The sequence below is a fragment of the Pan paniscus genome, chromosome 1, assembly GCF_029289425.2.
Source record: "Pan paniscus chromosome 1, NHGRI_mPanPan1-v2.0_pri, whole genome shotgun sequence".
Lineage (NCBI taxonomy): Eukaryota > Metazoa > Chordata > Mammalia > Primates > Hominidae > Pan > Pan paniscus.
Genome location: NC_073249.2, coordinates 219,593,413 through 219,618,241, shown reverse-complemented (window position 1 = coordinate 219,618,241; position 24,829 = coordinate 219,593,413). Strand labels below are relative to the sequence as shown.

The following is a 24,829-nucleotide window of genomic DNA, read 5'->3' as shown; positions in this document are numbered from 1 at the left end:
TGCCCTGGTTATTAGGGGCACGCAGCACACAAGTCGGTATCTGCAAAAACTCTTTAGCAGATGACCTCTGAAACCTCAGATAATTTGTTCTACCACTAAAGTTAACCTTTTTGCATTAATCAAAGCTGTTACCTTATTTCAGTGTGAACAAACGTATGACCCTTCTGGCTCCACACTTTAATCCAGGTCCTATCATAAAGCAGTATGGTGTGTGCCCCTCAAAATAACCAAGTTAAGATGTGAGATAGTGCCAAAGCACAGTTAACAGCAACATGCTATGCTTATAATAAAAACAGAAATGCAATGGTGTCAGATAAACACAACCGTAAAATGAATCACAAGTGGACAAACTGAGCTTTCAGAAGAGTTTCTAATGACAGAAGCTAGAGACATAAGACATGTACTTAATAAGGAAATAGGGCATTTGGGTGGCCAAAGAAAGGCCCTGCCATTTTCTCAAAGTTCAAGTTTAACTGTGTAAAGCTGAAGGCAAAATAAATACACAAAGGCCCCAAAACAGAGGGAAAAAGACAACATTCACATGAGTTATAATTTTCTCCAAACGCCCACAAGGTGAGTATAATGAATAGGCACAGAGCATAAAGTTCCAGAAAGACATTACTTATTTTTATAGGCAAAACTAGTTTAGTATGTATCACATGTCTTTTTAAAATTAACTTTGAAAACATTTAAAAACCAGGGAAAAAAAGACTATAGAGCAACTTCTGAAAGCTAGCACAGTATACCTCAGATAACAGTTTGAATATGTTCCTTTTCAAATATTTTAGACAGCACATAACATTTTTAAACCAATTTCATGTGGTTTTGAATGAACTAAAAAAAATCCATAAAATCCCAATACTTATATAAGAACCTGTCTTACGGTTGTCTAAAAATTACAGATGAACAATCTTTTAATATTAGATCATTATTAGGGTGTCCTGTTACACATAATTCCCTTTGAAAAAGCAAAGAGCAATTAACAACTTTCTGTAAACAAAGATTTTAATATATTTCATTATCTATTTTAGTAAGTCTCTTAAGCTCCCTACACATAGACACACACACACACACAAAACAAAACAAATACCAGGAAAATAAGCTAATGTTCAGAATGTTTTATCATGATCATTTTCTTTTCTTTTTCTAAAGATGACCATCTAGAGTACATCCTGGGATCTACACTAAAATATCTGTGCAGTCAGTCCCTGATTCTCATGGCCTCAGTGACAGTATAGCTGACAGAGTGTCAGTAGCCACAACCTTCTCACCACACACCTTCTCCCCACCATCACCAACACTGCAAACTCCAAATTAAAGATTCAATTGTACATTTGAATGTACAGCATATTCAATATTTTTTGCCAGAAGCATCAAAATAAAAATGGACTTCTGGATAATCTCTTCCACTAGGAATATGACTGCCCAAACCACTCAAATCCTTACATTCAAATTAAGGGTTTTAAATCAAAAACACCTGGTAAAGCATTTCCAGACACTTTGGCATTATTTTAAACATGCAAATAGTTCAAGTAATTATTAAAACATTTTATGCATTTTAAAAAGGCATTTTTTTCAAAACAAGTCATTGTTCTCACATACGAAATGAGAAAACTTTGACAGTATCTGTTTCCCTAATTTTTTTTTAGTACTTCTAACAGGTTTTTCTTGGACTATTGAGTTGGTTCTTAATGCAAGCATCCATATATACATACAAATTACAAATTTCCAATGGAAAAGAATTAAGTTTGAACAAGACTTTACCAATATTCTTGCACAGTAGATGGCTGCAAATATCAGATTGTCTCAACCTTTCTTAAGCTCCTTTAAAATTAGAATACCTAGAGTTTTCTGCATTGAAAAAAATTTCACATATAGATAACAATTTTAGTAAGTAACATTTTCAGAAATATATTTTATGGAAATATATATAATTAAACAAAACTTTTTCAATAGTTTCTTAGAGTCCCTTGACCCAAGTAAATTAGAAGAAAATGAATTACCCAACCTCACAGTAGTAGTTAAACACTAAAACTTAAAATCCCAAGTGCCCGACCCTGACTGGCAGCCACAAGTGAAGACAAATTGCTGGGAAGCTCAGAAAATGGGGCCAGCAAAATGCTGGGATTATTTATTCCCAAGGCCTCATTTTGATTTCCACTTATGTTAATACCACCCTGTCCATTTAGAGGTTGACATCAATATCATGCAAAAAGGATGTGGTGGTTCAAAAAACTTTCAATACCATTACTCCATAATTGTGGCGGGAGGGGAGTATAGATATACAACCTCCTCTGACTCAGTCCACCAAACTCAGGGCTAAAGAATTCCATCTTGCTTGATGCGGTGGTTCATGCCTGTAATCCCAACACTTTGGGAGGCTGAGGCGGGCGGATCACAAGGTCAGGAGTTCAAGACCAGCCTGGCCAATGTAGTGAAACCCTGTCTCTACTAATAATACAAAAACATAGCCGCGGGTGGTGGCAGGTGTCTGTAATTCCAGCTACTTGGGAGGCTGAGGCAGGAGAATCGCTTGAACCCAGAGGCGGAGGCTGGAAAAGAGCTGAGATCGTGCCATTGCACTCCAGCCTGGGTGACAAGAGTGAAACTCTGTCTCCAAAAAAAAAAAAAAAAGAATTCCATCCTACCTCTTGCCTTTTAAAGAATTAAACAAAATTAGAAATCACAAATTTGTATGTGAAAAGGCCACTTGGTCCTTGGATATAATAGCTGAAAATACTTGATAACGAACTTTAATGTAAAGTTTTCACTTCATTATCCAACACTACACAACAAGTCACAAAGGTGTAACTGGGTGATACTGACCTTTTTATATGGTACAAGCCAAGAAAGTAAAGAGAAGAAGGAGCTATAGAAAGAAATACTCAATTTTGCAGGCCTACCTTGAAGGACTGTCAAAAACAAAAACAGAAACAACTGATGTGTCACACAGAAACAAATCATCATAGCGTAAGGCATTTTTCATAACAGTTGGCCTTTTCTGGGAGGTTCACACGTATACTAGGCCCTCATTTATCTTTGCTGAAAGTCAGTCATATGGAAAACTCAAAACAATATAATGATGCCTAAAAAATGTTATGACTTAGGCTACATTCATTCAAATTTGTGAAGAAAACAAGAAACTGAATTTTCTTCAAGTATTTTAAAAGAAATAAAGTTTTATTATTTCTATACATTACGCACTGTAGGCTAACCAAAGGTAATTGAGTAGACTTCTTTGGCTTGTTTAAGAGAATGTTAATTTGTTGTTGATGTATGCACTGTATCAAACAACTACTACTAAAGTTTTTCAAAAATACTTATCCAGTGAATTTACTCCACTTAAATGATACTTCATTCAGTATTCAATAAATACTTACTGTGGACATTATAGCCAGCCAATGTGCTAAGCACACAATATATACATCAGTGAATAAAAAGCATAAACCTAAGGTACCAACGAAACATCAACATCACAATCAGTGACATTCTATGGGGCACTGGACACTTTGTAAGTCTGACCTTTTAATCTAAAAACAATCTACTTGGCAAGGTAGGTACTTTATATCCCAACTTCACAGGTAACTAAAGAAAGTTAAGAGGCTTAAGTGTATTTCCCAAGGTCAGGAAAGATGGCAACTGATGGATGGAGTATGTGAACTCAGACAACCTGATTTCGAAGTCCGAGCTCTGAACCTGGGCAATCTACCATCCCTCATCTCAATCCCAGAATAACAGATCCTAAATTCTGAATTAGCCATGTTCAAATTATGTGGACCTTCCTGCCCACCCCCCAACCAAAGAAGGGCTCTAATACAAGATTTACCTCCTTTTAAACGAATGCCCATTCCGTGAATGTCCATACACTACACCTTCTGTGCTGAGTGGTAACAGCCAAGCTGGGACTAAAGAAATGCGGTCGATAATGCGTAAGTCTGATAATTAAGTCACTGTGTGTACACTTGAATGTGTGCACAAAGAGTACGTGTAATTAAGTCGCTTCTGATGATATCTCCCAGCATCATCTATGGTTCTAATAAGAAGACATAATTACTCATCCTCAGTAAGTTTTTATTACAAAGGAGGAGAAATAGCTTCTTGTTACTTTTAATCCATTTTTAAGAAAATGAATTTGGTGGAGGGCGGGCAATCTCAATGGCAAGTGGAACCTAAGATGAAGTTAATTTCTCTGCAGCCCTTCTGCTGTTGTACTGTCAGGGAAGGCATGAATAAAGGGTAGTGAGTAGCAAACAACTTATGAGTACAGACCAGGCATCAGAGAGAAATTCCAAGTGTTTTTCCTCCAACTGCTCACATTTGACAATGAAACAACGAGAGGGATATGGTATTAAACGATAAATAACTTGGCCCCCACATTCACAGCAATAATGGAAATGTGCATTCTCCAAGGTAACTAGTAGTATGCATCCTTAGCTATTCCACATTCAGAACTAGCACTTAGAAAGTAGGCTGTTAGGGACACAAATGATACAGCGGCATTCTCATCTATGCGGAGCCGTAACAATATGTCGAGCCCAGCTAACCATCACCTGAAACACTTTAACATCCCTATCACCCCCAACTCTAAGGAATCTCTGTATCTGGCTTAACTTTAAGGACAATTTTCCAAGTTTTAATAAAACAGTTAAGGAACCAAAATGAATCAATGTCATTAACCCAAAATAGTACTTATAGCTACATATACTACCTAGAAACTCATTTGGTATAAGTAACAGCTGAAACACCTATGTAACTTTAGGAAACCAAAAGCATGTTTTCCTCTACTGTATGAATGACAGCAATGCAAGAATCCACACTGAATTTCCATGGAGAATATTACAGGACTGAGTTTGCTTACTTATCTGTGAATAAAGAAAGGTAGTAACTGCTACAAGGAACTACTTATTATACAAGGAACTCCTCAGTGTTATACTGAATGAAAATTAGTGTCTCCATGACCTTGTTAGCATTCTCGGACTCCATGATTACTTCCAGATGGCAAATTATTTGTATTATACTTAATGCCTGGGTTTCTATAAAAATATGATTTTATTGTTTTTCGTAAACACACAAATCATTTCTTTTAGAACTAAAGTGAATGCCCTTCTTGTCAATCCTATTCAGAATGTTCTCCAAAGAAGACTGACATCCAATAATGCCACAAGTTGTCTGTCCACTTAGAATCTAAGATCACTGAGGGAATAAACAATATTTTATACTTCTTCAGTCTCCCTTTAGGTGCTGAGTTCCATAAAGAACACAAAGCAGGTATTCAGTAAATGCCTGTGGAAGTCCCTGATTATAGCTCAAAACATTTCTATTTGCACTCTGTGATATAATGCTCCTCAATGATATTGACTCATTCAGAACAAAACCCTAAAAGTAACTAAGTCACATGGTGACCTATAAAAGCTATGAGAGGGCAGCAGAAGGGTTGGAGATATTAATCTAGGCTCTTTCCATTGCAATTCATGAAGAGCCACTCAAGCTAGCCAGGTGAGAGCTCTTTACTCAGAGCGAACAGGATAATCTAAGAATCCCATGGGAAGAACATCAGTGCAGTGGGACCCAGGAGAGTCAAGGAAGAGACGGCTGTGCACACACTTCCCTTGGCAGTCCGCTGCTCTTCCCACAGCTTGCCTGTCCTCTGCTTTTCCCAGTTTCCTACCCTAGCAAGTGAGCTTGCCTATGCCAGCCCTAACCTTGCTCTTGTCATTCAGGTAATTCTTTTATTTTTAATTTTTACAGATATATTAGGGGTAATTCTTGAATATCTATTCACCTTTCCCCTCTACTAACTGCCTCAGTCTCTCAGTTTCTCAACTCTAAATTCTAGAAATGAAATTTGGCTCAATTAATCTTTTCATGCCAGGCCACAAGGATCGCACACTGTCATTCCATATTACTAGTCCTTCAAAAAGCTAAATAAAGACTTTGCCAGCTATTTTACTAATTAGTTCAGAAATCTACAGTGCGAAGCGACCTTTTTAATCAACAACACTTCTTTCTCCTGCTTCTAAGTACGCGCTGTCCCTAACTCTACCCTGCCTCTTCTGCTTGCCTGAGCTCCTGCTTTTGACTACTTCTTCCATAAATACTTTGGTCAGCGCATTCAAACAAAACCAGACCTCTCCGTTTGTAAATAAGCCCAATCAAATGAATACTTCCTAAGAGAATGAAAGCTTCCTAATAGAATACATAATTCCTACCTTGAAAACCTCAGCTCAGTTAGGAACTTAATTGCTTGATACTATCATAGCCTCCACCTACCCTGTGGAAGTGTGGGCTTGAAATACACCTACTAGTGTAGGACGGTGGTGTCCCTATGTGTTTTGATGGTTGAATATTAATAAAGCAGAAGCCATGGATCTTATCCCCATAGGCAAGATAACCACACAACCTATCATCCACACTCAAGACATTTTTGAGAGTGAAAGGGGAGGCTGTTTAATAGTCTGGCAGGACAACAGACAGGGATCAGGACATAGAGGCAGCTGTGTTCTATACCACAGACTCGATTCTAAGGGAATGCAGCAGCAGAGTTGAGAAGACAACCCAGGTCCCCACATAAAATACAAAGACCCTTCTCCTTATCTCATAAAGAGCTATTTCATGAAATGTGACCCAAGGCCCTTGGTTCAATAAACTGCCATTATTCTAGCCTCGGTGACTGGCGGTAGATGTCTCCTCCTCCCCACGCCTCACCTCATTAGCTTTTGTTGTCTTTAACATCGTAATCGTACCTACTAATCTATATCATAAAGGGCATTCACCCAGTTACTTTTACAGTGCCCAAACATCCTTTATACACAAAATTTCACCATGGCAAAGGGATTCTCATTTATAGTATAAACAATGAAACACATCTCTCAGTTATAACCCCAAACCAACTTTTTATTTTATGATTATTAAAAAGATAAAATACCTAATTACTCAACATTTCAAAGCCATCGGGTTTTTGTTTCTTTCATTGCTCCACTAGTCATGTTATTTGCTGGGAGCAAAATCAAATTCAATTTCTTCTTCTTCTTAAAATCTTGCAGAGAAACAAAGCTTATTTCCTTCTGCTCATCTTTTACCCTTATAGCTTCAGTAAACTGAAGGAGAAAAAAATCTTGATCATTCTCATCTGATTATCTTTTAATAAGTACAGAGAAGTAAGAAAATAAGAAAGTGGAAATAACTATATTTATTCCCAGAGCAAATATTTCATCATCTGTTGTTCTTACACAACAACTATGAGGATGTGCTGAATACAGAACCTCAAACAAAAACATGAGAAACAGCAATGTGTGATTTAGAAAAAGGTATCTAAACATACTGCACCCTACTTCCCACACTGTTTTTGTAGACAGCTTTAATGTGTTGTATTAGACCAATACTGACAACAGAAGCTTTAGCTTTTATTGCTGTTAATACCCTGAGCAATTACCGTAACTCAGCAGGAACCTCTGCCCAGAACAGCAACTATCACATTGTAATCAGCATTTCATAAGAGATGCTGTTCAAACAGGAAGGCACCTGCTAATGTGCAAAAACTGTACAAAGGGGGCTCAAGATCTAATAGGTAAAATAAAAATATTTACAATTTTATTTCACAGCTATATATTTTTCACGGTGCGCTGATGTTTGGTTTAGTAAAAATCACACACAAAGACAATGGGCAGGAAAAGGGCAGTAGCAGCAGCCACTACCAAAACAAAACTCTTCAGGAATAAGGCTACACCCATATTTCAGGTGTCAGTGCTGTATCTGTTAAAAAAAAAAAAAAAAACACTTTGGAAGGAAAGATATAATAAGTAGCAAAGACCTCTAAAAATGGTTTTTAAAAATTCATATAGACATAAAAACTGGATAGAAAGCATTTGATTTACAAGATTAAACTGCAAGGCCACCTTGCAATGCAACCAGGAAAGTTAAAAGCCGCTTATCAAGAATAGATCCATCTTAGAAGTAAATAGCACATTTGACTTCATCTTAAAACAGTAAGCATGCAATAACTTAAGCAATAACTTTTTAACAAAGAAAAATAAAATGTGATTTTTTTTTTACTGAATATACTACTTTGGTACTTGGGCCATTAAAAATGATAAAAAACAAAGGAGATGCAGAGAAAGATCTTTTCAAACTACGTTTCTTTATAGACTGAAATATCACATACAACATATGTCAGAACACAAATATTGTCAAATTACAAAGGGTGTTGGAAATAAGAGCATTCACAGATAGTGATACACGTCTCTACAAAGCTAAGGAATTAGGAATTCTCTAGGCCTAAGAGCACAGACAGTGGTTCACAATCTTCAAAGTACTAGGATCCCTTGTAAGATCAAAATGTTTCAAAAGATTCCCAAATGATACTACTTCAGTAGTATTTCAAATACCAATTGTTTGAGGAAAATAACAAACAAACAGTGGTTCCCGGCTGGCATGGTAGCTCACGTTTGTAATCCCAGCACTTTGGGAGGCCAAAGCAGGCAAATCACTTGAGGTCAGAAGTTGGAGACCAGCCTGGCCAACATGGTGAAACCCTGTTCTCTGCTAAAAATACAAAAAAAATCAGCCGGTTGTACTGGCACGCACCTGTAATCCCAGCTACTGGGGAGGCTGAGGCAGGAGAATCACTTGTTTCCGGGAGGCAGAGGCTGCGGTGAGCCAAGACTGCACCACTGCACTCCAGCCTGGGTGACAGAGCAAGACTCTGTTTCAAACAACAACAACAACAAATAGTGGTTCTTAACTGTGTATTGCTTTTAAATAAGTGAAATTTTTAAAAATCATAAAAGCATACTGAAAACAGGCTGAAAAATCGTTGTCCAGATATGTGAGATCAATTTATTTACATAAAGCTTAGCATGTTTATTTGCAGACCTCTGCCAAATCTCTGCAGACATCCAGGGATCCAAAGCCTAAAGTGTGAGAACCACTGGCCCTAAAAAAGCGATTTCATAATGAGGAACATCAACACTTATATATTCAGGAAGAATTTTTAATGAGAAAGTACAGTAGCTATGTCCTTACTTCTGCAACACATGCACTAAAACTGGAAAGAAAGTTTAACAACTTTACCACGCCCAAGCCAGACTTCTTTCAACCGCTACCCCGGGAAACCCCCACAACAATTTCAACATCATATACTCCACACCTGCCGAAATATTGAAGGAAGTGACAGGTTTCCACTGGAAACTATTCTCTGACCCGTTTATATTATTTCCCCTACTCATCAATTTACTGCATTTACTTTACTTCAGGCTCTTAACAATGGCTGAGAAGAAACAAGCTACTTCAGAAATCCAAGGGACTATCTGAAATTGTCAAAAGTTACTAAAGGGATAAAAACTTCAGAAATAGTGTTTACAATATAAGCATTATGAGAGTAAGTGTTACAAAGCTGAAAAGATGGAACTAGTAACCCCCATTTCAGTGCTACTGCCACGAGGCAGTTAGCACTCAAAAGGTGAACTGGTAACCACGTCAACAGCGATGGAGGAACAATAAGAGATAGCCAATGGAACTGGAAAAAGAGAGAATACAGAGCAGAGTGAACAGCACATTAAAAACGCTTACCAGTTTGAAGTCTTGAATGCTACAGATGAAATACGGTGTGTTTGGCCTCCGACTCTCGATATACACACAGTCTTTAAAAGAAAAAGAAATTTTAAAACAATGGCATTTACCTTTAAGGAACAAAGACAGGGCCCATAAAGCCACTGCATAAATAAATAAATGACAAAGCATATATCTTTTATTGTAAATTTTTTCCAAAAGATGATATTAAATTGCAAATATCTTTAGGCTAAAGGAAAACTGCCCTTTGGTTCTTTCTGATTATTTTTCTAATAATTTAAAGAATCTGATGAAGCCTAAATTATTTTCTTCAGAGTCCCTGAAGAAGGGGAGGAGTCCAAGGGATTATCCATATTCAGATGAAGACATTTAGATAAAAGAAACCGCTTGCTCAAGATCACACATCAACATGAAATCTTGAGTATCTTATTCAGAGACATGCTCACATGTCTTCGAAAAAGAGAAACGGCTTTGCCACGTGCTTCTATATTTGTAATAAATATTTTGTAAGGAAATAAATGAAATACGCAAAGATGACTAGCTTGAACATGCTATTACAATGACCTTTTCAACTAATCAAAAAGAGAAAGAAAACTAATCTCTTACAGACAATTTGCCATTACATTGTACCCTAAACACATTTTATTTTCTAACTGGAAACAAAACCAATGCCACTAATCAGAGATGGAATAAAGTAAACCAAATTGCATTTTCTTCAGGGAAGAAGGGTGCTTTCTTAAATTACATTTGACATGGCAGTGGTTGGAAAATAATTTTTGATGCTCTCAATGACTGGAGTGTAAAGCGTTGCTTTTTTTTGTTTGTTTGTTTTGTTTTGTTTTGTTTTGGCTGGTCTCCTCTCCAACTCCTGGGCTCAAGCAATCCTCCCACCTCAGCCACCCGAAGTGTCAGGATTACAGGCATGAGCCACCATGCTTGGCCAAGGTTGCTTTTTAAAATGCCATGTTAAGACACTTAAATAAAAAGCAATGATTTTAAGGAAAGCAGTGGCTATAGAGAGAGTTAACCTCCTCCTACCCCCATATCACAACCTAAGATCACCATAAAGCTTAGGTCAGGAAAGTCTACGTATTATTTACTGAAAAGTAAAGGCACAGTCAATGAAATCTAGGAATAGTGACCATAATGCCTCATTCATTCATTCATTTTGCATAGACAGGGCCTCACTATGTTGCCCAGGCTAGTCTCAAACTCTTGGGCTGAAGCTATCCCCCTGCCTCGGCCTCCCAAAGTGCTGTGATTACATGCATAAACCACCATGGCCAGCCCATAATGCCATTCATTTTATACTTCCTCTGGACCCTTCAGAATGAGTGTATCTTACAATAATTCAGATGCTTGACAACACTGGCAACTTCCTCTATTGTCTCATCTGTCTTATGTGTTGAGAGCGAAGAAAAAGCACAGAAGTAGCAATTGGGAGTCATCACAAACCCCAACAGACCAACTAAGATGATCAGGAAGAAAGTCCTCACAAATGAGTACATTCCAAGAAACTTTCTGCAGAACATCAGGATCTTTGTACCTACCCAAAAGGCACTCTAGAAAAAGAAGAAATCTCAATGCCAACTATTTAGGCATTCAGAATTCCCCAACTGATTTCTCTACTCAAAGATGGACTCAACAGAGATTTAATCCCTGAATCCACGTAAAACAGTAGCTCAGGAATGAACTGTTGACTAAGCTTTCCCTATCTTGTTCCAAGGTCCCAGATGCTAAATAACTGTGCTTCAGCATTCAGGCAACATCAACTTAACATGCTAATCATCTTAAGGGACAAGCAAGAGAATTCTTCCCACCACAGTAGATCATTCTTTCATACTCCTACCTTGGTATTCAAGTAAAAACAGAAGAAACTCAATTCCCTAGATAAAAACTGTAGCTCCAAATTACACAATTTTGGAACAACCCAAAGTTCTTAGTTTCCTGTGTTTCAGTCCCTGTTATACCCACTGCCAGCATTTCAGATCTCTAGTTATCAATTATTTACTCACCTTACTCAACTCAACATGCCCTCTCCTTTCTGTTGCTTCCTACATACCACATTTCATGACATTAACACCATCATAGCCTAGCTACTGACAGAGCAGGAGCATCACCATCTTGGACAAGCACCACCATTTTCAAGTTCCCCTTGATCAAAAACTGCCTAAATCCAACCCAAAGGGCATCAGTCTAATGGCTAATGACATCATGACCATAAACCACAAATGACATCTCCAATCAGAAACATTCCAATCCTAAGATAAACCCCTCTCTGACCACAGACATGCCAGCCCAGAGATAACGTCCCCTCTGGCTGGAGAGATGTCAGCCCCAAAACATTCCAACCCCACAATAAACTTCTCCTCCACACAGAAACATTCCAAGCCTGTGATAAGCTCTCTTGCCCTAAACCCTTAAGTAATACTCTTGGTCTGTAATAGAGAGTGCTCCTGACCAAAATCAGCCAGAAGCCCCTCTCAGGTTTATTCTCCAAAATGAGCCTGTCTTTGACTGTTAAGCCACTTTTCGCATTTCTTTCCTCATTCTTTAACTCTTACAGCTACAACTCACTGGCTTCAGAACTAATAGGTCCCTTTCTAATTAATTGCTTCTACCTTCTTAAGGCTCAAGTGACAAACTTACTGCATTCAATGGTCTGGTCTCACTCCACACCCCATCTTCCCCTAGGCTGCATTCACTACAAGAAACCCCAACTCTGCTCCCAGTCTGCAAAACTCTTTCTTCTTTCCTTCTACTAGCCCCTGATCACACCAACCTTAGAATTAATTATCAGTTCCATATGGAGTAACTCCTCATGGCTCCTCTGTAACTAAATGGCAACACCTCCCTTCTTTTACATAACATTAACAATTTACATTCCTTGTCAAGTTATTTGGCAGTAAGGTGGTCTGCACTGTCCACTAACAATTACTATCAATCTTGTAGGCTCAGAGAAATGTACTCAATTCTACCTTCCCCGTACTCACCAAGGACTAATGTCTGCCATTAGTGTGGGGGTTAAAAAAAATAAAAAATAAAAAATAAGGCCAAGTCAGGTGGATCACCTGAGGTCAGTTCAAGACCAGCCTGACCAACATGGTGAAACCCCAACTCCACTAAAAATACAAAAATTAGCTGGGTGTGGTGGCACACACCTGTAATCCCAGCTACTCAGGACTTAGAGGCAGGAGGATTGCTTGAACCCAGGAGGCGGAGATAGCAGTGAGCCGAGATCACGCCACTGCACTCCAGCCTGAGCGACAGTGAAACTGTCTCAAAAAAAAAAAAAAAAACCTGAAATAAATGGGAGACACTTGGAAAGCAAAGACTATGTATAATGTTTTTCTTTTTACACAAAGAAAAGCTTTATTTATATATACTTTAAATAATCCATAGGATCATTACTACACACCATCTTACTGTGAGATATAAAGCTAACTTACATACAAAAAAGCTTTCCAGAAAAAGGAAAAAGAACCTATGTTCTTTCATTTCCCGCTGCAAAGTTACATTCAAGAAAAGTGCCTGTAAATACACTAGGATATAGCTCTGTTAGAGAAGGAAGGAAAGGAACATGCCGGTATGTCAAGAGCAGCCAAGCACATCTGTTTGCCTAAACACTTCTCAGCAGTTGTACTGGAGCTGCCTCACACACCTGGCCTGAGAAATGCTGCCATGAGGGATAAGCATGAGAGAGATCCTCAACCGGACATACGGAATGACCACTATTACTCTTCCTTAGATTAAAAGCCACCTCTTTTTGTTTAAAAAATGACCATGGCAACTCAAACTGATCCAAAGCTATGAATTCATATCAGACAGTCCAATACACAAGGTTAATAATCTGTAAAATGGGTGAGTGCATCAAGTGAGCTCTATCAGTACTTTGAAACACATATACGAAAAAGTTAGAGAAGCTCACTGCAAAATTAAGTGACAAAACTTACAGTTTTGTAAGCCACTGGAGGGTGGCTGTTAAAAAAAAAACAAACTTTACATACATAGTCGTGAAACACAGAATGGCTAAGACTGGAGTAATAAGAACTAAAAATGTTTCACACTATGTAAAACTTGCCATAGGAATGGGGAAAAAAATACACTGCTTTGACCTGATTTGTCTAATTCATTTTTAAAATCAAAGCATGACGAACTATTGTACAGTCAAACTTTTCTTTATAACCCTCTGACAAATATTAGGATGACCCAACAAAAAATAAACACAATTTAGAATTCAAGTCTCACAGAAAAAAATTCTACTTTATATTACTCTTAAAAATATTCAAAACAAGGTTCAACTAAAGCCAAATTCTCATATAAAAAGCATTTCCCCTTGGCTCATTAATCAAGCAGCTATTTAAGAAAATAATTTATATAAATGTTTATAGCACAAAAATAAAGTGCTTTATTTGAAAAGGGAAAGATAAGAACGTAGTCAAGAGCAATGTTAAAATCTCAGTTGGAATATATGCCCAGTAATCTTTTAAAGCCAAAATGATTTGGCAAGATTTTCATGCAATTTATGAGTGCATGAAAGCTGGTTATAAAATTGGTTTTAGTCAGTAGGATCAATGATTCTCAATCTGAAAATCTCCCACGGCCCCCAAGCACTGCATATACTTCTTTTTTTATTAGAAAGCTAGCAGTTCTGAAAGAACTGCACAAAGCTGATGTGATCCACCAAATGCATAATGCACATCTTCAGAATCACCCATGTAAAAACACGTATTTACCAGAATTGAGCAAACGGTTTTGGCAGGGCAAGTATATATATTTTTTAAATCTTCAAATCAGCATGCCTGTAATGGGCCAGAAAAATGAGTGAGGCTATTACCATCAATATCAATTAGTCCAAACAACACATGATAACTAATGTGTCTTTACTAGGGATGTCTAGAAATGAAACCACGGGTCTAGGTTGAGACCTACTCTCTTCACACCTAACCTCTGTCTGGGAATGGATCACAGGATTAAGTGACCTCAAATCCTTGTGAACAGGGAGCAACAAAATCCGTAATTTGGGCAATGATACTGAACAGAGGTATTTCTGGCTGTTTCTCACAACCTCAGCATAGCTTCATGTCCAAAGATCTATTGTGCCATCTGTAAACAACAGAGCACTTGCTAAGCTGGGGAAGGAAGTCAGCCAAAACGTGAAGGCAGATTCTCAAGGCAAAGAAGGCCCTCTCTGCTTTTTCAACCCTCAGCAAATCAGCAGGTTTATGTAAATACAGCAAAAGCACAGTCCCCTCAAGGGTAAAAATCTCAGTCTGAAGCATTAGGCAGTTTGTCATTATGTAACACAAAGAACCTGTCAGCATCTTTTCTGACAGCCTCCTACAGAGCAGAGTGGACACTTACCTCACCCACTAATTTAGCAAGCAGTGCCATACACGCCAGTACTAAAACTGTGGTCACAACATATATAGGCAATGCTCAGCCACTGCTCCACCTCATAAAGAATTTTCCTTTCCATCAATGTGTCTCCGCCTATTAATCTTTGAAATACCTTCTCATCCCTTTGCAAAGCATGGCAGTGCCACTCTGATATAATTTCCAATAGAAAACCCCATTGTAAAAAGCACGCATGAACAAAGACTTTCTCACAAAGAGATTTCTCAGAGACCAAGCTGGGTGGCACAGCGGTGAAATGGGAAGTTGACTCTCAGGACTGCACCGCTCTTCTGCTTTCTGTTTCTCCTCTACATGACTCCTCCACCCTCAATGCTTGGAGGTAACAGTCAATGAGGTACAGTATGTTGGTCTAATATTGCAGAATAAAAAATCCACAAGTATCTCTCTACAGTTAAAACAGATGTCCTCCATTTTCCAAGACACACAAAGTGTGTATATGTTATGTGTGTGTGCATGCTGGAAACAACACTGAAATCCCGGTACCCAAATTCCAATCCAGAGTCTCTGGCATACTGCATGTCCTCCAACAAACCCTCCCAGTTCTAGTCTCCCAAACCATAAAACAGCCAAACCCATCACCATTCCTCAACTCTATAAACAATGCACTGTTCTTCATAGTAAACACTCAAAAATTATATGAGGAACAAACAAACTAAACAGAGACATGGTTTAAAAAAAAAGAAGAGAGAGATCCTAGCAAGAAAGTTGCTACGCTCTATCAATATGAACAAAACAAATGCTGTATTCTAATACTTCTTTAGGAAATAACTCGATTGCCAGGTAACCTACTTTAGTTTTCTGCCAGAATCTTTTGCTGTGAGGGGTACTCATATTGACTGGAGAATTTAAAAGGGAAAAGGACTGCTGCTCAGGAAGCTCAGGTGACAGCATCACTGGAGCCCTGGAGTTCAAAGCTGCAGTGAGCTATGATCCAGCCACTGTACTCCAATCTAGGTGACGGAGTGAGACCCTGTCACTCAGTCATACATACATACGTACATATATACACACATACATACATGGAAAAGGAAACAAAAATTGGGAAAAGTGCACCTCCATAAATGAAGCCTTCCCAGTCCTTACCCTTACTCTGTTTATCAACTGTTATCAAAATCAGCTGCATCATCTTAAAGATTCTAAACTTGGTGGGAAAAGATCCCAGATAACATATATCTTTGTTCCCCTCTTTTTTAAACATAATAATTACATTCCATGTATTGAAATGTCTATAGATTCCCAAGTAGTGCTACAAAGAAAGCCTCACTAAACACAGAACACTAAATATTTCTAGCAAACATTCATCTGTCTTTATCCTCATTGCTAACAAGGACAGTTAAATAATGAGAACAAACAAGTTGAGGGGAACAGGTCATAATAAACTAAAAGGGATTTTGTTGAAAATTCCTACATTTCTCTTTTCTCCTTTAAAAGTCAGGAAATCTCCCAATGTATTGAAAACTTAAAAACTGATCTCAGATAATTATCTTCCCAACTTTAAAAAATAATGCTGGGCCAGGCATGGTGGCACATGCCTGTAATTCCAGCACTTTGGGAGGCCGAGGCAGAGGACTGCCTGTGCCCTGGAGTTTGAGGTTACAATGAGCTATGACTGTACCACCACTACACTCCAGCCTGGGTGACAGCATGAAACCTTGTCTCTTAAAAAAATAAAAAATAACAGTGATGTGGATGTTTTGGACTAACTGCTGCAGCATGAAGCATGACCCCCGCTTCCCAAATCAATCATATGCTGTACAAACTTGCGAACTCTGTGGAACAAGAAAAAGCAAAATTATCCTGCCAGTAGCAGAAATCTTATTAGTTATACTGATACGCTAAATATTAGCCATGGTTGGACACTTATATTACCCAAGCAAAGAACACTGTAAGCACTCTCATCTCCTTATTTTACTCTGAAAACGTTCCTTAAATAGCACCCCTTGTCAGCTGTGTTGGTTGAGTCCCTATCATGAAAGTGAGTTTAGCCAATGTAACATCCAAGTTCCAGTTAAGTGATGTGGATCTCTATACTAGTATAAAACTTGTGTTCATATACAGCTTATGTGCTGTAAGAGAATAAAAGTAATCCAAGGGGGGAAATCTATTTTAAAATTCAGTCACAGCCATCTACCTATTGAAGTAGTGCTTGTGGCACCACAGACACAAAGGAAGAGAACTTCCAGGCTTCACTCACTCCTTCTGTCCCCTTGATACTTCAGGGTATCTAATTTCCTAAAGCTTAAAAATGCAGGTGACAATTCTATCCTCAATTTAACGACTCATCCCCTCCCCCAAAAAAACTATGCTCTGAACCCTATTAAGTAGAGGACGATTACTAATGGAAATGCTGACAGATCCTTAACTTAATGATGAGAACTGATATATGGCTGAAATAATGTACATTCAAGAAATCAATGCAAAGAGTCCAAACACTTCTAGAACACTGTGCCCAGTATTTATAGGAAAACATCATCAGTGACAGGTAGGCTGGGTGAAAATTCTTCTCTCCCCGTATGGCTGACAACAAACAAATTGCTCGTCTGATCTTCTGGTGTCACATCCTGCAGCGCAGATTTCAAGCAACACTGCTTGCTCCTTTTCAGAAAACAACGCACTAGGAGCCTGGGCTTTACAATAAATGATTCAACCAATTTACAGGGCTCACTGGAAATACACAGGACAATTCACAATGTGTGTGTTATAATTCTTATTTGGCAAATGATTTTATTATAAACTAGTATCACAGTGAATCCATTTTCTTTACAGGTTTTCTGCTACTGTTTAATAGACTGTCAGTATAATTTAGATTTCATCTATTTAAACTCATTCAAGCCTGGCTCCTGATTGTACAGTAAATGGAACATATTTCTATTCAAAGAAATTAATGACAGTTAATTGTAGTCTGCAGTTCTCAGTTTTGTAAATGCAACTGTTCCACAGTCCAAGCATCAAGCTACAAAATTTCCCACACCAATTATTTTCCTGTACTTCACAGGCATCTTCTATTTCTTGGAAGCCTTCCTTGTTAAGACTAATGTACATATTCATTTAATATTCTTTCCCATTCAAATATTTACCTCCAACTTTCTAGAAAGTTAGGACTTAAATACAACCAAAATGTCAAAAAATAAAAGTTTAATTGCCATTCTGGAAAGATGTTCTACTAATACGGATTTTTTTAAGTTAGCAAAATTCCAGATTAAAAGACATTTTTAAAAACATACTCTTGGATGATTTTCTTATACATTTCAAATCAGTTACAATGTCAACATTAAGTGAAATTTATTAAAAGTAGACTAAATATCCTATATGGATTTAAATATACAAACAAGGCACATGGCATATATTAATATATACTGAATTGCTTCTGAGATTGATATTCTGTTTAAGAGAAATTTACTTATGGCCAAGCTTAGTGGCTCACACTTATAATCCCAACACATTGGGAGGTGGAGGCAGGAGGATCACTTCAGGTCAGAAGTTCGAGACCAGCCTGAGCAACATAGCGAGACTCCATCTCTACAAAAAAAATTTTTTTAAATAGCTGGGCACGGTGGCAGGCACCTGCAGTCCCAGCTGCTTAGGAGGTTGAGGTGGGAGGATCACTTAAGCCCAGGAGGTTGAGGCTGCAGTGAGCTATAATAGCACCACTGCGTGCCAGCCTGGGGAACAAAGCAAGATCCTGTCTCTTAAACACGCATGTGCGCACGCACACACAGACACACACACACACACACACACAAATGTACTTCTGAGTGTTAGTTACTAGAAATCACAACAATCCCATGAGTGATTTTTCTTCTTGAGTGATTACTCTTTCATGGAAGAGGAAACATCCACACAGCTGTGTAAGACATGCTTAAAGCAGAAAAAAGCATGCAAAGATGCACCTTAAAAGAAACTTATTGACTGCGCACGGTGGCTCAGGCCTGTAATCCCAGCACTTTGGGAAGCCGAGGCAGGTGGATCGTGTGAGCCCAGGAGTTCAAGACCAACCTGGGCAACGTGGCAAAACTCTGTCTCTACAAAAAGAAAAAAAAAATTACCCAGGTGTGATGGCGTGCACCTGTGGTCCCAGCTACTGAGGAGGCTGAGATGGGAGGACTGCTTGACCACAGGAGGCAGAAGCTACAGTGAACAGAGATGGTGCCACTGCACTCCAGCCTGAGCAACAGAGTGAGACTCTGTCAAAGAAAGAAAAGAGGAAGAGAAATGAACTTATCAAATCAACACCCAAACAGTAATAAGGTAAGGACCCAGAATTTGCTGCCCCAAACTATAACCACCAGGGTCACACAATGACAGATGAGAAGTAAAGGAAAAACAGAGACACCCTTTTCATTCAGCAAGCAAAGTCTGCTCACCTGGCTTTGTTTCTCCTCTCCTATAGACACATTCAATCAAGACCAAGCCATGCCCATCCTCACGCTGCTGCTACTACAACCGCTCTTCCCAACCAGGTCCTATCACAATCCTGCTCAACCTTCAGGACCCAAATGCCACCAACTTACAACCTGTTCTATTCAGTTATCTGCCCACTCAATGCCTATTACTAACGTATCACTTCCCTAAATGAGAGCAATTTCTCCCCACAAAATGAAGGATCAAGGGCTAAAATCCTTTCTACTTTTTTTATCTTGCAGTACCATACCACTATAAAACATCTTCTACAAAGTTGCAGGCACAGAAGACTGTGCTCTTGTTTTATTGGCTGATTGTTAAAATGCTACTAATACTATAGCTGACATCTAATACACCTCATTAAATTCTACTAGCTTACTTGAAATCTATTACAGTGTCAGCAGGCTTCAAATTTAATTGTTTGCTTTAGTTTATATAAACTTGAAAGGGCAAATGAAACCTCTTCCCTGACTCTCGAAATCTACCCATACCTACTCCTTCTCTCCCTTAAATCGTTGTTGTTTTCATTCGGGTTTTTGTTGTCATTGCTGTTGTTTGGGCAGGTCTTACTTCTTCTAATTGAAGTCAAAGAATAAAGATTTACTTATTTATTTAGAGACGGAGTCTTGCTCTGTCACCCAGGCTGGAGTGCAGTGGCGCGATCTTGGTTCACTGCAAGCTCTGCCTCCCAGGTTCAAGCTATTCTCCTACCTCAGCCTCGTGAGTAGCTGGGACTACAGGTGCCCACCACCACGCCCGGCTAATTTTTTGTATTTTTAGTAGAGACGAGGTTTCACTGTGTTAGCCAGGATGGTCTTGATCTCCCGACCTCGTGATCCGCCTGCCTCAGCCTCTCAAAGTGCTGGGATTAGAGGCGTGAGCCACCGCGCCTGGCCTGAATAAAGATACTTTAAGAATAATTTAAAACATCAAGACACTTTCCTATGACAATAAATATTGAGACCTCATTTTTCCATTAAAGATCTTCAGCCCACTGTGAATTACAAATGTCATTTTACAACTATTCAACAGGTATTTTGAAAAAACAATTCCACCTACACAGTAATTTCCAATCATCTATCTCCTTATGATTGCAATCATCCATCTCCTTATGATATAGTGATTTTGCTTTCTGAAATATACAATATACTCAGGATAAAAAGAATTCTAGGGTTGTAAGGGATTTTGTCTGGTAATCTGCTGTCCACCTGTCACTTTCATAATCAAAATTAGCACAGATTTCAGCAAGGTCATAGTATTTAAAGTATCTAAATGCTTCTTGATTCCTAAAATGAGACGAGAGCTTCTGTTTATTGTTCAAGCCATAAGAGGCTCTGGATGCTTTCTATATGAAACCGTATTCACAACAGACTTCGTTCAACAAATGAGTGCAGCTGCTCTAGGCCAATATAACACTTAATGAGAGTGTTGCTTTAGCATGCTCCTTTTGTAATTTGTACCTTGGAAAAATTACGTTTTGAACATCTGCGAAGACAAAATGTATGAGAACTTTGGGAGGAAAAATTAAGACTTCCCCATTCTAAACAAAGTATATGAAAGACCCTTTGTCTTATAGGCAAGTCTTGTCAAGGTTACATTAAAAATAAAGAGTATGAAGGATTCTATAAGGAAAAGAATCATAATCTCATTAAAACATTCACACACAAACTGACTGGGCACCACTAATGTGCCACGTAAGTGCTGGAGATGCTAAGGCGAAGAAAACACTGTCCTTCCCTTGACAAGTTCACAATCTAATATAAGAGGTAGACATGTAAACAACTGTATGTCTTCAATTATTTTATTTTATTTTATAGACTGAGTTTCACTCTTGTTGCCCAGGCTGGAGTGCAATGGCGCGATCTCAGCTCACCGCAACCTCCGCCTCCCAGGTTCAAGTGATTCTCGTGCCTCAGTCTCCCAAGTAGCTGGGAATGCAGGCATGCACCACAACACCCAGCTAATTTTGTATTTTTAGTAGAGACAGGGTTTCACCTTGTTGGTCAGGCAGGTCTTGAACTCCCAACCTCAGGTGATCTACCCACCTCGGCCTCCCAAAGTGCTGGGATTACAGGCGTAAGCCACCGCACCCGGCCATCTTCAATAATTTTAATGGTCACTTATTTTTTTGTCTCTGAAACAGGGACTGCTAGCTGGGCCCAATATTTATTCTCCCCTTCTTCCTTATTAAGAAGGCTGGGCATGGTGGCACATGCTTGTAGTCCCAGATACTCAGGAGGCTGAGGTGGGAGGATCTCTTGAGCCCAGGAGTACGAGCCTGCAGTGAACTATGATGACCACTGCACTCCAGCCTGGGCAACAGTGTGAATCCTCATCTCAGAAACAAAGAAGCAATAATAATAATAACAATAATAATATTAAATAAAATATAAAAAATAAAAAACATCTGGTACACAGTTGGACACATGGCCTCTCAGAATAAAGACATTTCCCAGCCTCTCTAACAGCTAACTCGGTCATGCAACAAAGTCCTAGCCATAAAATATAAGCAGACCTATAATATTTCAACTTCTGGAAACTGAATCCTGAAAAGTGGAAGCCTTGCTCTTCTTACTCTTCCTAGTAGTCTGAAGGCAAATGTGTGGGCTGGAGGTGGAGCAGGAGATGGAGCATGGGAGAACAAAGAGAATGGAGGCCACGTACAATGGAGTAACAGAAGCTTTGCCTGTAGCTCAAGAACCAAGCCGAGAATCCACACCTCCTGATTCACAGTTCAGTATTTTCGGCCACTTTACTCAAATATTTTTATAAATTATTTTTAAATCAGGCAAAATATTTAAATTTCATCCATTAAATTTAAATTTCTAGATGCCCTAGTGGCATCCAGAACACATATTTTGGGGAAAATATTCTAATTTTTTTAAACAGAAAAAGCTAGGAACAGATGATGCATTAAAAAGTAGAACACAGAGCTCTTAATTTAGAATGATCAAAATAGGTTGATTCAACTATTACCTTCTACTAGGATTATGAATCAACCCCTGGCAGCAGACAAAGTCACAACTTCCTCCCCTAAGAGACTTTACAGTGAAGTCAAGTTCCTAGCACGACTCTACTATAAGGTTGCACAAGTAGGAATAAGTGATGTTAACTTCTCCTGCAGACTGCCTGGCATTCTTTGTGAGGGCAGGTGGATGGTGTCTGCTGGCACTACTCAGTCTCCCCTCTTTCATACTCCACTTCTGTACAGGTTTGATCAGGACTTGAGAGAGAATACATGACTGTTCTTCCACAAAAATATAGGGACTACCGATAAACAAATTTTCTAGAACATTGTATTATTTATAAGAGTTAAAGCTGACCAAAATCATACTATCCTAAATTCTCAGATTATAATCCATATTTTACTTCATATTAGAAGGACGATATCCTCTGTGATACCACAGCTCTACCTCCTTTCCACACCCTTAACCCGGGGACCAAAAGAAGAGCACAAAAATATGTCTGATCCACTCATGGTGGCAAAGATTTACCCTTCAAAGATTATACAACGTCTCCTGTTCTATTGACACAACATTTCTCCAATTTCTCTTTTTTGTTGACATTAAATTTACATAAGGACATTTCTTCAATTTCAAAACTACAAATTCAGTCACTTTTATAGGCCAAAGCCCTACGATACACTAGGGCTGGTTAGAAAGAAGTGTGAAACCTTTAAATGTCCAGACATACTAACTCAGTAATTCCATTCCTTAGGAAAGTGAGCTGAAATAAATTTATCGATATTCATCACTGCTGTTTAGAACGGAGAATATTTGGAAAACATCAAGTCCAACAACACAGAACTAGTTAAATTGTGGCATATAGCCATTAGCGTGTGAGCATGTCATATTTTTTTGTGCCATGGATGACTTTAGCATTCTATATACCTGTTCTTAAATAAATTTTTTAATGTACGAAAGCAACATATATTGAAATACTTATCATAATATAAAAAAACTTGTAATATAATAATATGTGTACTTTTTTGTTGATTCATTAAAAAACAGGATTTACTAGAGGTCACTCCCTGAATAACCTCCATACTTTCAAAGTAATGTGGAATATAAACATTATTTTGAGATGTTTTTTCCATGTGATGTGATAGGAGAATACCTATAATTTATACTGATGTCATAGGCACTGCCAGTATTGCTGTGCTTATCACCTAGCTTCATAAATGAAGTGAATGCTGAATGTCATTTGACATTTGATGAACTGGTAAAAATAAAGATGCAATTTTTTCCTCACCCAAGTTCACAATCCCTTAAATTCGCCTTGGTTGGCCATATACCCCAGGTTATGAATCTCAGCATGAATGGCATACAAAGCAGCCAGAACAGTTCAGATTTACAAGTGCTGGCATGGAAATAAATTCAGGACATGTTAAGAACCACATCACAAAACTGCGAATAGCTTAACTCCATATACGTTCACTAAGAAAACTGACCATACAACAAATGTTAACAGTGGTTAAGTAGCTTCTATTTTAACTTTTACTTGTCCACATTTTTCAATTTTATTCCTTGAAAATGTATTATTTGTTCACCAAAAAGGGAAAATGCAGAAGGAAACTTATAGAAGAAAAAAAAATTTTTTTTTTTTTTTTGAGATGGAGTCTCGCTGTCGCCTAGGCTGGAGTGCAGTGGCGCGAAGCTCCGCCTCCCGTGTTCATGCCATTCTCTTGCCTCAGCCTTCTGAGTAGCTGGGACTACAGGCACCCGCCAACACGCCCGGCTAATTTTTTGCATTTTTAGTAGAGACAGGGTTTCACCATGTTGGCCAGGATGGTCTCGATCTCCTGATCTCATTATCCTCCCGTCTCGGCCTCCCAAAGTGCTGGGATTACAGGCGTGAGCCACCGCACCCAGCCAAGAAAAATTTTTGAAGTCTATAGCCAAATATTATAAATGTACTCAAAGGGCAAAAGAAGAAGCAGTAAGTAAATTCAGGGGAGAGAACATAAAAATGGACCACGCTTAATCATTACAGAAGCTAAGTTAGAGAAACAACACTGAAAAGGGTGCTGGAAATCCGTACGTTCATGTATCAGATGCCACAGCACTTAGAATCCTGACAACTGGGAGATAATAGAAGTAAAACATATGACAAAACTGATGGTCTCTACAACAGCCAGCCTCCACCAATCCTGACCTAAATGCCAACTGCAATCTTTAAAAAGCTTGCACTCCATGATGCCAAATATCTATTTTGGGGATAGCTGCTGCAGACTTCAAAATCATTCTGGTTTATAACCCTGAAAGATAGCTCCGAGTTTTTCTCCAACCAAATATCTTCCAGCCAGTCCAGAGAATAAACTGGAAATCAAGTCTCCATTGTCTAGTTAGAAACTGAGTTATATAACTCCTTGCAAGGAAGAAATATCATCTCCCCAAGTCTGAGTGCTAACAGAGTAATTACCAAATGCAAACTTCAAAACCTT

At 38.6% G+C, this 24,829-nt stretch overlaps 1 protein-coding gene across 13 annotated transcripts in view; it reads right to left on the bottom strand.

The window, feature by feature from the left end:
- Positions 1-24,829, bottom strand: part of RERE (arginine-glutamic acid dipeptide repeats) — a 466,287-nt gene that overhangs the window by 259,297 nt on the left and 182,161 nt on the right. For all 13 annotated transcript variants that reach the window (XM_063594922.1, XM_055104272.2, XM_055104287.2 and 10 more), the window contains one exon: positions 9,568-9,638. In XM_063594922.1, coding sequence (XP_063450992.1) covers positions 9,568-9,638 — 71 coding nt within the window. The remainder of the gene's footprint in view (positions 1-9,567; positions 9,639-24,829) is intronic.